The following is a 16977-nucleotide window of genomic DNA, read 5'->3' as shown; positions in this document are numbered from 1 at the left end:
TAGAATACGGTTTGACCAAATATTTGGCTACTGTGTCTTAGCCAAGTTGACATAAAATTAACCATCATAGGTATGACATGGTAACAAGACTCTTATTCGAGACATCTGAGTTCCCACTCAACTATCTCTGTGACCCTAGGCAGGTACCTTTACCTCTCTTAACCTCTACACCTTGATCATAAAATTTTGGAAGATACTGAAATTTAGTATGCAGAATGGGAAAACATGGGCCATGGGGAACCAACGGGACCTACTCCACCATCCCCCCATCAAACTATACATCACATGCCAGTGAGCGCCCTATGGCTAATACTGAGAAATCAGAGGCTTATCATTGATTTAAAATACCCAATATTTGCTGTGTTCTGCATGGCTGTGGGATATATTGGAAGAAATCTAATTCCTCCAGGTAACCTAAATTTTGAACAATAGTTCATACATACATATGCGTGCATTTATGTGGCTTTAGTCTTAGGACATTTTACTTAAACATGGTACAATTGAAAAATATAATATAGAGATTCTTCTACCTTGTATTCTGCATCAATGGTGCCCTCGAGACTTGCATAACATAGCAGTGTTGCATCTTTGCAAATCCTTCCCTCTCTACTTATCTTGGAAAGAAAAAAAGTATGCCTTCATTTTGCATCTGTACTGCACACTATAGAAGCTTCATGTAAATCTCTAAGAATGTCTCCCCTAAACTCCTAAATTGTCTCTCTCCCATCACAACCTAATGAATCCATTAATGGCTCGTTCTTGCAAGTCCTGTACCAAAGATGTAAACGGGTAATCCTATTATCAAGATTCAGTTATTTCTAACTGAAAACCACTACCTAGCAACCACTATGCTGGATAACTTCACATTCAGTCAACCTCCTCAGGACCTTTACACTGCTTTGGAATACTTTTCCTCACAGCTAGTCAGACCGTCTTATATTCTCCAAGACTGTTATTCCCACATTTCCCTATGTTAATCCAGATATCTCACGCCCACTCACCCATTCTAAGTCAATAACCTTAACATACACTGCGCTGAGAAAACAGACCATCAGGCGCTAACCTCCCCAACTTCCCATTATAAACCTGTACTGACTCACAGTGGCATCCTGTCCTATTTATCATCATCTCATGTCAGGCTAAGAGGTGCATCTCCTCTTCAAAGCTAACCCTCCATCTCCTCTCACCTTCTTTGGGACCTTGGCCCTCAGGTATTCCCTTCTGTTTCTCATATTTTAAATATCTTTAATCTCTTCCTCAAAATACGAGCATGCTTAAGCAACTCACACCCTTAAAAACAAACCGAAAGAAAATAGTTTCCTGCTAAACTGTAATTCCAGAGATTTCCACTTGTGACCAAGATTGAGTACCGGAAATAAGACTGACCTTTCCACCTGAAACAACCACAAAACAGACAAATTACGTGAGACAATGATTCTCCAAGCATCAGGCATGAGGCAGTGAAGGACACTGGACTCTGAGAGATGGGGAACAAGCAATGCAAGCCCAATAATTGCTACGACTGCCCCAACTATCGCCATGACAGAGGTTTCCAGGCAGAGGAGCAGAAAGGGGGAACCCGGGCTGACTTCCTGAATTGAGAAGATGGGAGCTGAGAGACCAGAAAAAACGAAGCAGCTAGAACTCAAAGAGTACCAGAGAGAGAATTCTGGAGATCTGCAGGGGGTCCCATGGAGTATTCAGCTGATCAGCATAAGCATATGATGAAACTACCAGAGGCTGAAGGAAGACCCACCAAAAAGGATTAAAGGGAACAGTGCCAGGTTTTCACATTGGGCCAGGAATAATACCTGCTCCAGCCAGACTGGAAAATCCCCTGATTTGAGTGCTCAGAAGAGTCTTGCCTCAGTAGAGGGAATACTTAGCCTTAGAATGAGACTGTTCCAATTCCTTCTACCAATCTTAAAGGCAAGACTGAAAAAGATCACACCGTTTTCAAGTAACTTACCTGCATCCCATAACACCCCATAACGCAGCTCAACCATATTTATAGGAATACAAAGATATCTAGGACTCAACGGGCAAAATTCACAGTATCTGGCATCCAAAGAAAAGTGACCAGGCATGCAAAGCAGTAGGAAAATGTGACCCATAATTAAGAGAAAAAAATGACTGAAACTGACCCAGCCACAGAGCCAGTATGCTGGTGGGGCCTGCTTCCCTTTGCTTCTGTGGTGGCTCCATTCTCTAAGGCGGCCCTGCTCCAGCATCCTAATTTAAGCAGTGACCAGGTCAGTCTCGCTCCTCACATGGGCCAGTGACAGTTCCCGTCTTTATCTGCGCGAACCCAACTCCTGCCTGGAGGAAGCCCCGAGGACCGACCAGGAGCTTCGGCCCCACTCAGCATTTGGCTACTATTCCACTGCTGGTCCACGGAGGAATTTCTCTTGGCTTTGAAGATGGTGATGTCTTTTTAGTTTTCTATTTTTACATCTTAATTCGTTACTATGCATTTGGTGCACAGGGGAAGCTTCAAAATGTGACCTTACCATACCTCTCAACTGGAAGTCCCCACCCATTATTTCCTGCAAGCCCTCCCTGGTTTCGGTAACTCTGCTCTGAGTTTCCCTCTCATCTCTCTGATTATCACCTTTCTTTCTCTGAACCCCTTTCTCTGCTCACCCACGAAATGTGTGCACCTTTAAGGGCTCCAGTCTCTCCTTACTCTATGACAAAGGTTTAATCTGAGGCTTTGTAGGTCTGTGATCCCTGCAATTTCATGAAAATTCTGAATTTTTTCAATCAGGAAGAAAAGTTGCAAATAGTATTTAAAGCTAGATTTCATTTTTATAAGAACTCATCTTATTGCCAGAATAGTAGATATATAAAAGACATTTGAAAACAGGAAATATTCTTTAGAAGTCCATTCAATAAATGAGAAATCTAATTGGGTCCCTGTAAGTGTTATCAGTAGGATAAGGCACAGAGGAATCAACTGAGTTGGTTAAATGAAAGGCAAATAATCAGTTGAGTGTGTGTCTCCCATTAATTATAGGTGCAGACTGGATTGTGTTCATGTGTTTGTGAATGTTGTCAATCATCAAATATTCAGGTAGTACCCTTCCTAAGCTGCTAGACACTGGAGATGCCCAGATGAACAAGACACATCTCTGCCTTCACTGAGCTTACAGTTTCATCTTTTCGTTTTCTTCTTATTTACTTCAATTCTGCTCCTCTCTTCCTTAAAGGAAGTTGCCTGAATGTAGCAATCTAAGAAGGAATAGAGGAAATAAGGCATGAAGATACCTTACCTTATCTAGTTCTGTTTGCAACATCCTCTGAGACTGAAACCTAAAGAGGAATGTAGCAGAGTGGTTTGTTTTGTTTTGTTTTGCTTTGCTTTTTGCCCCTGCAAGCTGCAAGCTAACCAGCTCATTATCCCTGCTAATTGGGCAGAGTAGCCCAAGTAATCCAAGGTCGGGGGGGGCAGGGGGGGAGGGGAGGATTAAGTAAAAGCAGACACATTTCCCCAAACACCTCCCTGTTCTCTGATCATCTGTGAGAGCTCATTTTAGAATTGGAGGTCACAGGGGCTTGGGGCTAGGGAAACAATGTTTGTATGTAAATAAGCCAGGTCCCTCTTTTACAGAAGAGTTGGCTATGGAGACTGGTTGACCTGTACAGAATCCCTGCTCTCTGACACCACAAAGTTATCTGTTACATGAGAACTTCCTTTTGGTTCCAGGAAGCACTTAGTTTTCACTTGGTGTTCAAAGGCGGATATTGGGGTGCAGGGGTGGGGTGGGGGTTGGAGGGCTGCTAAAATGAGAGTGACTCTAAGCAGGGAGTACTACTGGGAGACAGGCAGGCAAAGAATGAGCCCTCGGGAGAGAGAACAGGGACAGTAAGTAACATAATCACTGACCTGGTACAATGCTCTAGGGTTTCCAGGGGAGCTTGGGACCAGTGGTCTCCTTGACCCTCAGCCTACAGGACCACCTGGCAGGTGGGCTGCACACGGAGAAACAGCTTCAAGGAAATGAGCAAGTGGCCCTAGGCCACACAGCTGATCAATGCAGAGAACTAATGTCCGCAGCAGAGGCGGCCCTTTCCGGTCGTGCCACATGGCAGGATGTCATCCTCTCCTAGGTTAAGTCAAACGAGGCTTGAGACCACATACTGGAGACCAGAGCTCTCTGATACATTTCAAGGGATGTTTTCGTAACGGAGTATTTTCACGTAATGGAATATTGCCAAGAAAAATCAACAGTGAAAGAAAAATCTCCAGAGACAGAAGTTTCTTAGCTTCTGCTTAGGAAGGCTGCTTCAAAGGATTTTTAAAAATGAGACTGTTCTCCATCTAGAGCCACAGCCCAGGCCGGCTCCCCCTTCAGCGGTCTCGGAGTCAGTGAGGTCCAGCGCTTCTGCAAACGGACTCTGCTAAGTCCAGCGCTTCTGCAGACGGACTCTGCTAAGCGAGTATTCGGTCATTGGCCGAAGCCACACAGCCTTCCAGTCGGAATCCCGGGCCTGGGGAACAGTTACGCCTTGGTATTGGCTCCTTAGCCTCCAAGGACATGACTTTTAAAAATTCTGTTCCCAAGGCCGCCTGTGTTTCTTAGTTGTCAAGACAATCATTGAGTTTTTTTCCTTTCTCTCCTGAATGGCGGAGGAAATCAGGTCTCTGAGTCTCATCACCTTCTCTCTCCCTTTTTACATTCTTAGCCCCAGCTTTTCTACCTTCAGCTTTTCTACCGCCAACCTGACGTGTCCTGGCACCGGCTGCTCTGCACACTGCGGCCTCACAGAGCTACAGGAGACAAAACTCTTGCCGCACTTCTTGACACAGGCATCCTCGTGTGGAAGACGACTGCGCCCACGGGCGCCTGACCGCGTGGCTGGCGGGATCCAAGTTCCTTATTATCCTCCCAGGCAGGGAGCACGGGGACATTCTGGAAGACCGGGGACATCCTGAACGACCCCAGAGACTGAGCCCCGGTTTGCCAGAGATGAAGAACCAAGGGCGCACGCCCGGGCAAAGGCCCGCCCTACTCTGGGCTCCCACGTGACCTGCCCCGGAAGTGACCAGCACACCACGTGACTCGCTCTCCACAGGACCAGCAGCCTCTGTCTCTGTGGCCTGGGCATCCTACTCTATACCAGGGGCTGTTCCGAAAAGGCTCACGAACGGGGCACGGGAGCCCTGGCTGATGTCCACAGGTGGCCCATCCTGCCTGGGAATCAAGCACCAACCCTCTCCCTGTTAAAGATTTGGGTTACAAAGGGCTGCGGAAATCCACGCCAGGAGCATTTCTCTGCGTGTTCTGGGGCTGGGCTGATTAGACGAGGTTGGGTACACTTGGTGAGGTGGAGGCACGATGGCAGGGACAGGTGAGAGGAGGCAGGATGTAATGTGTGCTCCCTGCATTATCCTGCTTTTTCTCACGAGAATGTGCCTTCCGAGTGGGCGGGAGTCGGGCTCACCAACACCTGCCACAGCAAACAGGAGACACTCAATGCACAGTTGCAGAGTTAATCCCCGAATTATCCAATAGAAATATAATGCGAGCCACATATGTAATTCTACAGTTTCGGTGGCCACTTTGTAAAAAGAAACAGGTGAAATTAATTTTAATAACATGAGTTCAACCCAATATATCCAAAATATTGTTTGACCTATAATTTTTTAAAATATTAATGATATCATATCTTTTTATTCATATTGTTTTCAATATCTAGTGTGTTATTTTATAATACCGTACATGACTAGCCACATTTCAAGTGCTCAGCCTCATGTGGCACCCATATTGGCCAGTGCTGATCTAGACTGTTTTTCTAGATCAAAGGTATGGGCAATTTCTTCAGTTGACTGACAGCTCAGAATATCAGGAGGCTTGGGCGAAGGCCACCAGGAAAGTCATGTGAGTAGGGCTCTATCCATTCAAATGCATTCCCACAACTCTTCATTTCTTCTTCTTCAATATCCTGGTTATGATATTGCATTGTAGTTTTGTAAGATGATACCATCACTGGGTAAAGGATTTCTTAAACACCTACTTACCACTACATGTTTTGATGTGGTGTTCACAGAACATGGAGGCAGCCCCTCCTCTCCCTAAACAGTAAACCCACCTGACATGCCCAACTTCAGACTTCCTCGCCCAGTACTTACTACAAAGATGGAAGGGGGCGTGGCAATAAATGTCCTTTTCTGTGGTCTGCAATTATCAACCCACCTCATTCTCCCTTAAAAAAAAAAAAAGTCTGCATCGTAAAAAATTTTAATATATGAAGCACACTTTCTGTGTTACACCTGAGTGTGCTCCTTTCACATGTATCACATATAATCTCACTTAATCCTTCAGTAACTCTGATTTAGGGGTTTTATCCTGGTTTTCAAATAGGGGAAATGAGACTTGGAGAAATGCTGTGACTTTGTGGTTAGAGAACTTGAGGGGGAAAGTTTCTAATGCAGTCCCACAGATTTTACCTCAGTCAATGGGACCTGTGGAACATGTCAGATGATGGGACTGTGTACATCAAACCTTAGAAGCCTGCAGTTAAAGCAAATGAAACATCCTGGTGCCATCTAAAATTCAGAATAAGCCCCCTGGAATACAAAACCTGGGTCAGCTCTGGGCCCTGATACTTACAAGTTGTGTGATGTTGGGCAAGGCAATTCACTGTATAAAAATAACTAGCAGTTATTGATCTGCTCCCATGTACCAGGCTCTGGCCCAGGCAATTGTTCATATACTTCCTTATCCTTACAAGAGAGGTAGTTCATTTTAGAGATTAGGAACCTGGGCCTCAGGTAGAATATGTTGCCAAAGGTCATACAGCCAATAAGCAGAATAGCCAGGATTAGAAAACATTATTAAATGTATTGTTTTATAATGTAACTTTAACCCTACCCCACATTCATACTTAAAAAAAAAATCTTAAAGAATTTCAAAACCATTTATATAGGTCATAAACAACGGTATGTTCATGTTACAAATCTAAAAGGCTGTGAAACATGGGCAGATAGGAATTGCTTGCAATGTGGTTTTTTTTAAATACAAAAATAAAGTCTTTATTATTTATTTTGCAATATGTGGTAACTTGCCAAAAACACTTAAAACAACTGGGCTTTCAAAAGAGATAGTTTACTTGCACCGTTTGGGTCATGGGGCTGTTGTAAGTGAGAGAGAAGGAAAAGTAAAAGTATTATGAAAGTGTAACGAGGTGACAAGTGTCAGCTATTACAGACATGGTAAAGCAGACTGCAGAGCTATACTAATATCAAATATACGTGAAGATACACTTTCTAATTTTAATTAGGAGGCTGCAACTTGATAAAAAGTAAAAGAATGAAAATATAAGTAGAAAGAAATGGAGGAAGAGTGAAAATGAAAGAAAAAGACATAGAGAAAATAATTCTTTCTTGAAAAAGAACAATGGGAGGGAGAGAAGAATGGAGAGAAGGAGGACGGAAGGAGGAAGGAAGGAAGGAAGGAAGGAAGGAAAGAAGGGGAAAGAAAAGAAGAGAAAAGGAAAGAGCTATAAAAAATATACCGTGAATTGTTGGGGTCAGGCCATCCCTTCAAGAAAAAGAAACTGGCCATGACCCACTTAGCGTTGAGGCTGGGTGCAGTTTTTGCGACTGTTTAGAGAAAAGCTAGCGCTCTCCCCACCATTAATCTTTTCTAAAGAAAGACTTTGTTCTGCACCTGTATAAACAATCCAGTTTTTAAGACCTATATGCTTGCTTCTAATGTGTGAGACTATGTATTTATACTGATAGCTTCAAGTCATCAATAGGTGATGCAAACAGCTAGCCTGAAATCACTCCTTTACATCTTTTTACTCTCCCATCTCTTTTCGCTTTCCTCCTTCGTGTGCCTAGAGTCAAGTTCAAGTTCAAGCTGTCCAGGAAAGTTTGCTATGCTGTCAGGTACTCTCCGTTTTCCCAGCCCAGAGAGAACTGAGAGCCAGAGACTTTTCTGCTCAACTGATCCCAGAAGGAGCCCCCTCCCAACAAAATGACAAAACTTCTGCAAAGGGGGGCAAGTGGGAGGGTTTCTGTGAACCAGCCCCCAAGAGAGAGGCATGGCCTGGGAGACTAAGGTGGAGCGATGCCTGAGTGATGAAGTCAGCCCCAGCCAGCCACCTGTTGTGGCACTTCAGGCGCTGAGCCGCGCATTTGTTCTGCTGGAGGAGCAGGCTGAGGGAGGCTGGCTTCTGCCTACTCTGTCCTGGGCTGACTTCGTGTGGCTCAGCTCCGGAGTCCCAGGGCTTTTAGGGGAAGGATAAGTAACTTCCTAAGCCGGGTGTGAAACTCACGAGTAACCGTATTGAACCTCACAGAGTTTTAATTATTTTGTTGTTGTTTCAGGTTGTTGTTGTTGTTGTTGTTTAAATTACTTAGTGGGCAGTCATATAGTGCCAAACCTAGTGACTGCTGCACAGCAGGCGCTCAGTAGCTCGCTATTGTGTCCGCCTCCAAAATGAAGTACACATCCCCAGACCACGTATTGCAAAGGCCCTTCCATTTAGAAAATGATGAGACCTCATGCAGTTTTGTTTTGTTTCTTTTGGGTTGTGGGGCAGGGTGTTTAATTTTTGGTTGGCATGGGACACGATAATTCTGGGTGCTGTTTTGTCGTTTTATACTTTGGACTCTTGTGCTGACTTAGCATTCTGCCTTCAGGAGCGCTTCAATACACAATCTAAAACGGCAGGGTTTCCTAGACGATAACAACGCGTTGGGGCAGGTTCCTCCACCTTACGCGCCTTGTTACTAAAAAATAAAATCATGCCTGGGACTCTCAAGACTGAAAAACAGCAGATACATCTTGTGAGGTACGGGGGTGGGGGAGATTGGTGGTGATGGCTGGAATACGGAGGGCTGGGGATTCTACCCAAGGATTTTGAGTCCATTTCTACTTACCAGTCTGGTGGTTTGGGGTCCCTTAATATCTGCCCTTCAGCTTCAAGTTCTGTAAAACGGAGACAATAACATTTAAGTCACAGATATTGTAGTAAAATGAAACGAATCGATGTAGATGAAAGTGCTTTGTAGGTGGATCATACAGCGCTGTCAGAGGAAGAGGAGGAGGAAAATGAGAGTGAACTTGCGGGTCGCTTGGGGGTGAGCCCGGCTGGGCTTGGATGGGCCGTCGCACATGATGAGTGATGAACTTGGAAAAGGGTTCTGCTGAAAAGATCGGGAGGGAAGCGGACGTCGCGATCTTGAGGTTTCTAAGTGTCCCCTCCTTCACTCGCCCAACATACATTCATCTCGTATTGACAATCTGAGGGTCCCTCGGGCCCCGGGCCCAAATCCCTGTTCATCAGAGACTTTCCCTTCCCCGCCCCCACAAGCAGATCCTCTGCGCGCAGAAAAGCAGTCCCACCCTTCCACGCCCCCGCCCCACCTCTTGCCCCCAACCCCATCTTTTTTTTCTTTTGGCCGGGGATGGTGTGTTCCGAGCAGGACAGATAAATACTCTTGTGAAAAGGCGCGGCTCGCGGTTGTGCGGGCCGAATCTGGGCCCGGCGCTGACTCGGCCGCGCTCTCCCGCGTAAGCGGAGGGCCAGCTCCTGCGGCTCGGCGCTGCGGGACCCAGATCCGCGGGCCTCCCGGGGGCTCCGCCTGACCCCTGCCTCCGCGAGCGAGCGGAAAGCGGAGACCGCGAGGCTGGCCTGAAGCAGAAAGGCGGGCGCGCGTGGGCGTGGGGGACGCAGCGATGTCCACCGGCTCGGTGAGCGACCCCGAGGACATGGAGTTGCGGGGGCTGCAGCGGGGGTACCCGGTCCCCGCCTCCCACCGGCCGCCTCTCCGCGGCGCCGAGAGCAGCTACGTCTCGCCCAGCGACAACTCGTCTGCGGAGGACGAAGACCCCGACGGCGAGGAGGCGCGGCGCGAGCTGGGCGCGGCCCGCGGCGCAGGAGGCTGCAAGAGGAAGCGGCCCCGCGTGGCCGCGGGAGGCGGCGGCAAGAAGCCCCTCCCGCCCAAGGGCTCGGCGGCCGAGTGCAAGCAGTCGCAGCGCGACGCGGCCAACGCCCGCGAGCGCGCCCGGATGCGCGTGTTGAGCAAAGCCTTCTCCCGGCTCAAGACCAGCCTGCCCTGGGTGCCCCCCGACACCAAACTCTCCAAGCTGGACACGCTCCGCCTGGCTTCCAGCTACATCGCGCACCTGCGGCAGCTGCTGCAGGAGGACCGCTACGAGAACGGCTACGTGCACCCGGTGAACCTGGTAGGAGTCCCGGGGCGAGCGGCCGGGAGATGCCCGCGCGCTCCTGGGCGCCGGGCACAGCAAGCCCGCTGGGAAGAACGCGAGCGGGAGGTTCTGGTGCGGGTGGTGAGGCGGCCAGTTTAGTGTGTCCCAAGCCGCGCGGGACGGGCCAGCCCTTGTCTTGGAGGACCATACGCCCTCTCCGCATCATTCTGCTTGCTGTGCGTGGTGCTTCGTCCAGTGACAGCTATTGGCTCATATCCTACTTCCGGGGTGAATCTGGGGTCCACTTGAGTCCGCCACCCTGTTGCAGATTGAATGGCAAATCTCCCTCGCCCGACTTTAAGAAGCCCTACTTTTGAAAAGAAGGAGGGAAGCCGAACTCTACTAAACAGCCTTTTGATGTTTTAACTTCTTGCGGAATAGCAGAGGTTTCTCCAAACGGGATTTGTCTGGAAAGTCCCTCTCCGACCTGCCAACTCTCGGTTTTGAGAAAGATCCTATCCCAGTTCCCGCTTGGAACAGGGCGAGTGGGGTGTGTGTGTGTGTGTGTGTTTTGGAGGAAGGGAATTAAACGACTAAATCCCCAATTCCTGCCAAGGTTCACCGAATCATTGTGAGACACAGTCCAGTAGGAAGCGTGGATGGACCGCTTAGGTCTCACGCCATCGAAATCCGGTAAAAGTAAAATCCCGGGAGAAGACACGCCAATTTCAGAACACTGATAAAATCAGAGCTCAAAGCCAGGGACGGCCCAGGGTTCACTTAGGACAGCGGTTTCGGTTTGAAAGAGTCGTTTCTTCTCCAATATCTGACACTCTTTTTGATTTTACAGACGTGGCCATTTGTGGTCTCGGGACGCCCCGATTCTGACACCAAGGAAGTTTCCTCCGCCAGCAGACTATGTGGGACCACCGCTTAGATCGAACTTGAAGTCAGTCGATGGGATTACTGGTTAAACGTGGGTTTGGGGATCACGGAGAGAGAGGAGACTGCGTGAGAACCCTCAGAGAATGGGAAGAAAGTCCCATCAGATTCTCCTAGACACCCCACCCCGAACTGCGAACCGGACATACAGGTGGCGGGCGTGGGGGGCAGAGCTGAAGTCGGCAGCCCGGCTGTCATCGCGGGGCGCCCACGGCTGCGGCTGCCGCGGACCTGGCGACACATCACCTCTCCAGAAAGAGCCTCTTTAGGTCTCGGGAGCGCGCACCCAGATCCAGCCTCCGGCTTCAGCGGTGTAGACCGCGTCGCCTTCAGAAGCCAGCCTCAAACCACCTCGGGTTAGTTCCCAAACTGAGCCAGGTAAACGTGCATTATCAGAGATGGGCCACTCTGCGCAGCCCTGGCTTTCAGCGTTACGAACGCGCTCTCCTGGGTGATCTGCTGCACGCACAGAAATCTTCACCTGAGACCCACGACGGCCAGGTTTTTCAGTTGCAAAGGAAGGAGAGTGGATTCCTGGGCAGGGTTGGTATCCCATCAGGGCCGCGCCTTGCCCGCACCCCGGAGGGGCGCTCTCCCGCAGGGGGAGCCGTGGACGTGCGCTGTGAGGGAACCACCCCCGGACCGCGTTTGCGCCCAGAGCCCGGGCTGTACAGTTTCACCCTATGGGCGGGCACTCACCCCCGCAGGCACTTTCAAGCCCTTCCCTATCCATGCTTCTGGTCCACCTTCCCCCAGCCCCCCAGAACTTCATGGAGGAGCATCCCACCCCCCACCCCTGCCTTTTTGGGCCTCCCACTCTCCTCCCACCTCCTTATGCCCCTGGACTCTTGTTGGTATCCACCTGACCACCATTTATTCTGTCGCCCTCCTCCAATGTCCCTCTCTTGCCGGTGTTCTCGCTCTGGGCCGCCGAGGCTGTTAGGTACCCATGACTGTGCTCTGGGGGACGCACCGCTGTCTGGAGGCCGCACTACCACAGTAATTAGCAAATGTAAATAAATTTATTTTTTTATGAATAATAAAACACATTGAGAAAAGTGAGTGTCCCTGGGCGTGTCAGAATGTACTCTGTGGTCCTTTACTGTGTCTGGTCTGGAAGTGAACCGAAAGGTGCCCCCTTGGCTCTGGACTGAGATTAGGTCATTGTCCAAGGAGTGGTGGTGGTGACATTTGGATCCCTGCATTTCTAAATGTAACTCTCCTTGACTTCCATGATTCCCATTCTTCCTGTCCAGGCAAGGGTTGCTGGAAGGCAAGAACTGGAGGCTTATTAGGTCCTAAGAGTCTTCTGGGGCCATGGTTCCCATGTATACACTTTCTGGGGTACAGGATGTTCTTGTCTTCTCTCTCTCTCTCTCTCTCTCTCTCACACACACACACACACACACACACACACACACACACGCTTCAGCCTAAAGCACACCTCAGTGCTTAACAATTGCAAGGAATTCAAGAACCCCTTACAATCCACCCACCAGAGTGGGGGGTGGGGGTCTTAGTCTAACTGGTAAAATAAAACTATAATACAAGACACCAATCTGTATTTCGGTACAGTTTTTCTTTTTCAAATAACGTTTATGAGGTGTTTAGCGTTTTCAGTGTACACCATCTCATTTTCCTGATCACTCTTCTATTTTCACCGTAATTTTCACGGGCAGTAATAACTTGTGAAACCTCATCATACAATTCTCTTAGTAGAACATTTACAAAATTCAGAAAAGTGTGAAGGATGAAACTACCTAAACGACTGCCACATTTGGGGTATATTCTTTATTTTTTGAAATTGGAAGGCAGTTTTCTTGACCAGAGAGAGAACATGCAGCTGGAGTTTAAGAGGTGAGAGAGAGATGGGCGAGCATGGCTTCCTGTTTTGAACTAAGCCAACCCCAGACCCTGGAGAACTGCTTTCTGATACCATTTTCTTGGGCCAGGAGGATTCCGGACCTCCTAATCCAGTCCTCATCCTCAAGGTGTGCTAGAGGTTTACATTAGTTGACTTCTATGGCATCAGCAACTCTCTGGTTCAATTAAAAACCGAAAAGGAGAGTCGAGTTGGGAGTAACCAGTGACAGGAAACTCTAGCTTAGTCAAAGGCTCTTCAGCTGGCCCTCAGTTCTGGGTGGCCAGCTTCTTGGGGGTGGGCTCTCTGCTGGAAGCAAGCTCTGAGTCAAGGTCTTTTCCAAAGCCTCTGGAAAAATGAGGTTCTTTTCGAGGAGGAGGCACCTGCTACACGAAGGTGAACCTAACCTGAATACAGAACCCAGCCTGAAATCCAAGCTCTGCGAGTCCACAGACCAGTGACCATATGCAACCCCTCTCCAAGCCTCAGCTTCCTCTTCTACAAAATGGATAACAACAGGGCCTCCGGTGGGAAGATTGTTGTCAGGAAAAAATGTGATAGCGATATTTAAGCAACCCTTCTAACAGGCAGTGAGCAGCACCCTAAATGCTGACAATTGAAGGAAAAGTGTCGGGGGCATGCTTTGTTTTTGGCAAAGAAAGACATCTGCAACAGATGGGACATTTCAGGAATCCAATCTAAGATTGAGTCCCATTCTGAGGTGCCTGGATTCCAACTGTAAAACCAGAGAAGTGTCCCACAAGAGTAGAAACAGACAAAGAAAACACAGGCTACATTTGCAGTCAATACAGATGAGAACAAGCATTTGAACAAACAAAGAAATATTAAGGCAAATTTTCATAAAGAAAGATATTTAAAGTATTTGTTTCCATAATTATATTCTCTCAGCACATTTTAGGGGGAAGCTCTAATTTCCTACCCCTGCTCTGCCCCCCCGCCCCACACACACAGGTGGTGCTGTTCACTGGATCACATGTACAGTGTTGTGCTCAGCAAACTCATTTTTACTGCTGCTTTATAATCCTGTAATTGACAAAAAAAGAAAAAGCTTTTTCAAGAATTGTTTGCTTCATGGTTTCTGTAAAAAGTACAATCCCAAGAATTATGTTATCTAAAAAATAAAAAAAGAAGAAAGGGACCAATTTCTACTAAGTCCTGAAGAATTAGTGTAAATTGCTGAGCTTCCTGGCAGAGGTTGCTGTTTGGGAGAGGCCTCGAGCACCCTGATCCAGATCTTTCTTAATATACCACGACTATTGTGTCCTCCAAGTGATAGAAAAGCATCCCAAAGCCTTCCCCCCCCCAAGTCGTCCCCCCCCCCCCCCCCCCCCTCTCTCCCTTCCTCCTCTGATTTTTTTTTTTTTTGCATCATTTTTCTTTAGGAATTTGGGGGAAGAAATAGGAATTGGGTCTGGGGAACGAAGGAGGTTAAGAGAAAAAGGGAAGTAAGTCTGTCCTTGGAGTCATTTCAGTTTGATTATATGTGCTGCTGTGAGAGAAAAGTTAAAGGGAAAAAAGTCTACGAAATATAATGTAAAAGGTACTGAATCACAAATAAAATGAGTAAATCAAAAAATACTCTTCAGGGGGCTTTTTGAGGGAACCAAAGCATTATTATTAGTGATACTGACTCAATCAAAGAGCACAAAAATCCCCTTTCACGGGCTCTTCCTAAGATGAATATTTTAAAAGAAATGCTTTCAGCTCTGTAATTTTGAAACATTCAGACGTTTTTCTTGGTTTGGACGCTGAATTTATCTTATGCCTATTCTTTCGCTCTGGGCTTCACATTACCACTTCACGTTCATGTCGTGGCTCCTTTAACAGACAGTGACAGTGACCATTACGATTTACAAAGCAGGTATTTTTTTTTTACGTGCACGGTTCTCTCCCTCTCACCCTCGTAATAAATGCCTTATACATGAAAGAAATAATAAGAAAGACACATCCCCTTCATGAAACGCACTGAATGGGACTCATCCTATTTTAATAGGTAATAGGTAAATAGTTTGGCTAACACTTTTGAAAAAGATTAAAACAATAACCGAGAAAAAGTCATTTTAGTAATGTTTGGAAGGGCAAAAAATAGGTAAGTTTATAACTGACTTCTCACTGCCACGCATCTAATTTCTAGGAAAATCTGCGAGGGGATACGCAGTGGCTCCCGTTGGAACCGAGCCCCTGGCCACTCTCAGTTCCCTGGGCTCTTCTGCTTACCCACCCGAGTAGCCAGCGCACTTGCATCTCGGCATCACCGCTCGCCGTTCGCCTCCTTTGTTATCTGTCTTCTCTCTCACAGCACTGAAAAACTGGTCCAGGGAAATCCTTGGAACCCATCACTCTACGAAGGTCTAGAAAGTGGCCAGAACCTGAAATCTGCCGTATTGTGTAAATCCAACAGCAGTAAGATGCTAGTTATCTTGAATTATCTCAGCTCTTGTCTGTTCTGCCATCACCTCGTGGTAGTGAGGACCGTGGAGCAGCCACGAGCAGGGCCTGGCTTTCGACTTGGTACCAATACAGTATCTGTAGTGACCTTGACTCCTGGCAGTGGAAAATGGGGAGAAGTGGGGAGCGAAAGGCTACTTATTATCTTTTACTTTTCCTTGTTCGTTAAAAAGTTTGTTATTTTTAAATTGTAAAAACAAAACCATCTCATTTTTTAAAAGATTGCAAGTCGCCATGTCGACGTAGCTGGTTCCGGTTTAGTCCCACCAGTTCATATAGCTATGCAACCTTCTGGAACTTTAGCTCTCTTCCGTGACATGAGAATAATACATCCTACCTCATGGACCTTTTTGAAAATGGACTAAATGAGAAAATTCTATTAGGCACTTGAGAAATGCTCCATAAATGCTAATTTTTAAAAATTGTAGCCTTAATTTTCTTTCCCGTAACAGTAGTTCAGGTGTCCTTAATCCTTATCTGCATATTTGTCCCATTATTCCTTTCTACCACTTGTATTGCCTTGGTCTTTCACGCAAAATCTAATTTTCCTATACTGATTTGTCCTTTTTGTTGTTGTTGTTCCGAAGGAGAAACTTTCATTTAGTTTCCTCTTAAAAAATGAAGATCATAACACTCAACATCGAAAATTATCCATGGGATAAGAGACACGCTCATGTAAGAGGGAAAGACAGACCGAAGGATTTGGTGTAAGACAGTATGAAAACCTTGTCTATGTTACTTCAGATTCCACGACACAGCCACCATCTAGAACCCGTGCTTGTGGAGTCTTGGCGTGGTACCAAGGAATATCCGCAACGACCTCAAATGACCACTAAAATACCCCTTCCCTGTCCAGCTTCCTATCTGTGAGGCTGGATTGGCTTCATATACTCTAACTGAAGTGTCATGTGACCACAGATTGATGTAGAAAGCAAAAACAAGAATATAGCGATCTTCTCTTAAGTCAACTATTAAAGAGGCTTGCATAAATCTAAAACTATGCCACTCTTTCCATTAAAATGTTTTGGGAAACATAGTTATTTTTCATTAAAAATATGTTATTTATATTTACACATAATTAGTTTATTATTTTTAAGCAAATGAATAAATATTTTTTTTTATCAGTTTTGATTTCTAATCCAGTGAATATTAACAGACACAAGCCACATAAACAAAAGCTTTTTGGGGACTTTAATAATTTTTAAACGTGTGAAGAGACCAGAGACGAAAATGTTTGCGAACCACCGGCCTAGGTAATTTCTAGGGTCCTTTTCATTGATAAGAGTCCACGTTGTCCTGATGTGGCAATCTCGTGGGACAGGAGCTTGTAGATCATGTCTGGGCTGGCCACAGGAGCAAACACTGGATCAGAAAGATTCACTAGAAAAGTTAGGATGGTAACTTAGGTGGGGAGGGCTTTGTGCGACACTCCTGTCCCCAGCCAGGCAGATCAGCAGGGCCAGCGCCTGAGCCTGTTTCCCGAAGGATGCTCTCAGGAGAACTTGTACGCTCTCTCCTTGTCCTCCCCACACCCACCTC

General features: G+C 46.9%; 1 protein-coding gene and 2 long non-coding RNA genes across 8 annotated transcripts in view; 2 read left to right on the top strand and 1 right to left on the bottom strand.

Moving 5' to 3' along the window:
• LOC120585485 (uncharacterized) overlaps nucleotides 1–10279 on the bottom strand; it is a 124515-nt gene extending 114236 nt beyond the window's left edge. For 4 of the 6 annotated variants that reach the window (XR_005648341.1, XR_005648340.1, XR_005648343.1 and 1 more), the window contains exons 1-4: nucleotides 10143–10279; nucleotides 8894–8942; nucleotides 6134–6207; nucleotides 3887–5451 (exon numbers count right to left, since the gene is read on the bottom strand). This is a non-coding gene — a long non-coding RNA (uncharacterized LOC120585485). Of the gene's footprint in view, nucleotides 1–1843; nucleotides 3232–3886; nucleotides 5452–6133; nucleotides 6208–8893; nucleotides 8943–10142 lie in introns of those variants that run through there. The other 2 variants (XR_005648344.1, XR_005648345.1) reach the window with 2 other exon arrangements.
• On the top strand, nucleotides 5413–15680 carry LOC120585487 (uncharacterized). The gene is made up of 3 exons (XR_005648347.1): nucleotides 5413–5424; nucleotides 8897–8903; nucleotides 15556–15680. It is a non-coding gene; the product is annotated as an uncharacterized LOC120585487 (long non-coding RNA).
• MSC (musculin) lies at nucleotides 9430–11776 on the top strand. The gene is made up of 2 exons (XM_039841859.1): nucleotides 9430–10202; nucleotides 11017–11776. The coding sequence occupies exons 1-2, from the start codon at nucleotides 9693–9695 to the stop codon at nucleotides 11101–11103; spliced, it is 597 nt and encodes a 198-aa protein (XP_039697793.1). The 5' UTR covers nucleotides 9430–9692; the 3' UTR covers nucleotides 11104–11776.
• Nucleotides 15681–16977: the final 1297 nt, after the last annotated feature.

The sequence above is a fragment of the Pteropus medius genome, unplaced genomic scaffold, assembly GCF_902729225.1.
Source record: "Pteropus medius unplaced genomic scaffold, Ma_sr-lr_union100, whole genome shotgun sequence".
Lineage (NCBI taxonomy): Eukaryota > Metazoa > Chordata > Mammalia > Chiroptera > Pteropodidae > Pteropus > Pteropus medius.
Note: the sequence above shows the minus strand (reverse complement) of the source record. Positions and strands in the feature narration are given on the sequence as shown.